This window comes from Lathyrus oleraceus, chromosome 7 (genome assembly GCF_024323335.1).
Source record: "Lathyrus oleraceus cultivar Zhongwan6 chromosome 7, CAAS_Psat_ZW6_1.0, whole genome shotgun sequence".
NCBI lineage: Eukaryota > Viridiplantae > Streptophyta > Magnoliopsida > Fabales > Fabaceae > Lathyrus > Lathyrus oleraceus.
The window spans coordinates 269,327,990-269,331,029 of NC_066585.1; the positions used below are offsets into that span (position 1 = coordinate 269,327,990).

Sequence of the window (3,040 nt, forward strand, 5' to 3'; positions counted from 1 at the left end):
TTTCTCTCAGTCTTAGTTCGTTTCCATCTTTCATAATCCTCAGCCACCCTTCGACACATCATGATGTTACACCTTGGGCACAACAACATGTCAGAATTTCTTTTGTGACACCTCCAAAGGTATTCACGTAGGCTCTCATTGGCTTTGGGATAGCCAAACTACATTCTCTCTTGCTCTATCTTCAGACACCTTTCCAATTCCTCCATCTCTGGGGGGGGGGGGGGGGTGGTTCAGATCCACCATGTTGACACCTAGATTGGCGCCATCAGTGATTGAAATTTCCTCAAATTTCTTCCTTAGGCCCTCAGTTGCCTTCCCATTAAGACCTTCAGTGGCCTTTGGTTCGACATCAACAACCTATTCACCTTCGACAGAAATTCCAAAGGGAACATCATTATTTAGGCCATCAGTAGCCTGATTTCCAACTAGCACATATCCTTCAGTTCTTGTTTCCTTCACAACCTCCACTTCCATCATGTCAATCATGTTGATTTCGACAGGTTCAACATAATTTGTGTCAGCAATGTTGAGGGGGTCAGCGTCAACCTTCATCTGGTTTCTCCCCCTGTCAGCGAACTTGAGGTGACCATCCTTAATTGCATTCTGAATAAGATCCCTAAAAAGAAAGCATTGTGAGGTTTTATGGCCTAAAAAATTGTGATATTTACAAAAGCCTCTTTTCTTCCGTTGTTCTAACGGAGGAATTTTGGTATTAGGAGGCACTATCATTTGGCCATCTTTTACTAATAAATCGAAGATTTCATCACATTTGGTAACATCAAATGTGTAAGTCTTTTTAGGAAATCTATCATTCTTTTCAGTTTCGACAGGGTTCCTGCCATTCGGAGGTGTAAGTAATTTACAAGCATAAGGTGGTGCTTCTTTTAATTCAGCAAAATATACTTCGAATTCCTCGAGACCATAAGGGTCATTAGAGATTTCAGACTCCTCATCTTCGACTTCAACATAAGCAACCCTTTCTTTCTTATAATTCTTATTCACTCTGGTCTTTTCAGCTTTTAAACGTTCGACCTGTCGAACCCTATCTGCTAATTGGGCCATATCTCTTAGATACTGGGTATCTAACTTTTTCCTAATGGAATAGTCTAACCCTCCAACATCCATTTCGACCAATTCATGTTCAGGTACTACTGTAAAACATCTAGATTTCAACAAACGGAACCTATTCAGATAATCATCTATAGATTCAGTGAATTTTCTTTTAATACTAGCTAATTCCTTAAGACTTATCTTAGTTTGGCCCATGTAGAATTGTTCATGAAATAATCTCTCCAAATGAGGCCAAGTATCTATGGAATTTGGTGGCAAAGTTGTAAACCATGTGAAGGCATTCTTCGTTAAAGAACTGGGGAAATATTTCATTCTTAGGTTCTCACTGTTCGCCAAATCCCCTGCCTCAGTCATGTATCTGGCTATGTGTTCTATAGTGGATTCACTAGTGTCCCCTGAGAATTTGGTGAACTTAGGGATTTTACAACCCCTTAGTAATTCAGTTTGTAGGACGTATTCTGATAAAGGAGAGGTATAATTTGGTCGTCGAAGTCTTGTATTCAGACCATTGTGGGCTATGATTCTCTCTATCATAGTAGTTAAGTCATTTTCCATCATGTTTTCTTGCCTAACCCTATGAATTACTTCGTCTGCATCCTGGTCTCTATTAACCATCATTACTCTCCTAGGTTGTTCTTCAGGGACTTCCTGTCGAACTGGATGTTATTCTAATCTTGCCCCCATGGCCCTTTCGTCAGGCGCTTGTCTAGGTGGTCGAACCTGATTTATAGTTGGTTCTTCTTCCTGGATTATAACTTGGTTTGGTCTGCGTCGAACAAAGGACTGAGGGGCGCATAGGAAATCTGCTATGCGTCTCATCTGCGTTGACGGTTGTTGGTATGTTTGGGCATTATCATTGTTAGTCCTATTTACATTCTGTATTAGGGGAGAAAAAATGGTATTCATTTCTCTGGCAAGAACTCCTACCATATCATGGTTACTAGCATCCATTTGTTGTCTAAAGGTTGCCTGGTTATTCGTTGTAAGGGTAGGTAATAGGGTAGATAATCCTTGTGATTGGGTATTTCGACCTACATGGTTCATGCCAGAACCAGAATTTTGAATTGGTGAAACAACCGTATTATGGGGTTGAGTATATGTGGAAGTATTATTTTGAAGTCCTGCCATGGAAGTAAATGGCATTCCATATGGGTATTCTCTCCCAGGCCTAAAATTCTCAAATCCCGGTGGCCTAGGGGTAGTAGGTGTGGGTTGGGTTTCGACAATTGTCGAAAACGGGCGAGGGATCGAACTTGCAGAAACGTCTGCTACGCTTGACATAATAGGCATTGTTGTCGAATTATTTAAGGCCATGGATCCAGATGTTGGTATGGCATGTGTACTAGGGATCTCAGTGGATGCATCAATCGAACTTGTTCTGACTGTGCCTGTTCCCTGGGGAGGAAATTGTTCCCCTTGACTGGTTGTATTAACCATCTTTTTTGTGTATTTTCTTTTGGTTATAGGTTGCGAATTGTTGGCTATCTTACCACTTCTAAGGTTCATGCAACACTATGATTTTTTAACTCAAAATAATAACAACAATTTTGTATTGTAAAAGTAAAGCAAACTATTATAATTAACAGTTCTTTTGACACCGTCACACTGGGCGTGCCAATTTGTTTACCAGTAATTTATGACAAACAACTGCTAGTCCTCCAATATTATTAATCTTGGTAACTTACAGGATCGACTAGATTGATCCTAGGACATGTGTCTCAAGAACTAGTGTTATGGTGATTTGATTCATGATTAAGTTTGTTTCTGGTTTATGAATGGTAATTAAGGTTCTTTATCTAGCGTTAATAGTACAAAGTAAAAGGTGTTTCGACAACAAAACTCTAAACAAAATCTAAAGGCTTATGACTTTAAAGATAAAGGATAAATGACAGTAATTCTGTAAAAAAGGCTTTTTTAAAGATAACAAATGTAATTGGCAAAAGTAAAGATAAATAACTTGAAGTAAAAG

At 39.2% G+C, this 3,040-nt stretch overlaps 1 protein-coding gene across 1 annotated transcript; it reads right to left on the reverse strand.

Annotated features, from left to right (window-relative positions):
- Positions 1–357: 357 nt before the first annotated feature.
- On the reverse strand, positions 358–1,689 carry LOC127103376 (uncharacterized). The gene is made up of 2 exons (XM_051040642.1): positions 1,161–1,689; positions 358–1,082 (listed from the first exon to the last, which is right to left on the reverse strand). The coding sequence occupies exons 1-2, from the start codon at positions 1,687–1,689 to the stop codon at positions 358–360; spliced, it is 1,254 nt and encodes a 417-aa protein (XP_050896599.1).
- Positions 1,690–3,040: the final 1,351 nt, after the last annotated feature.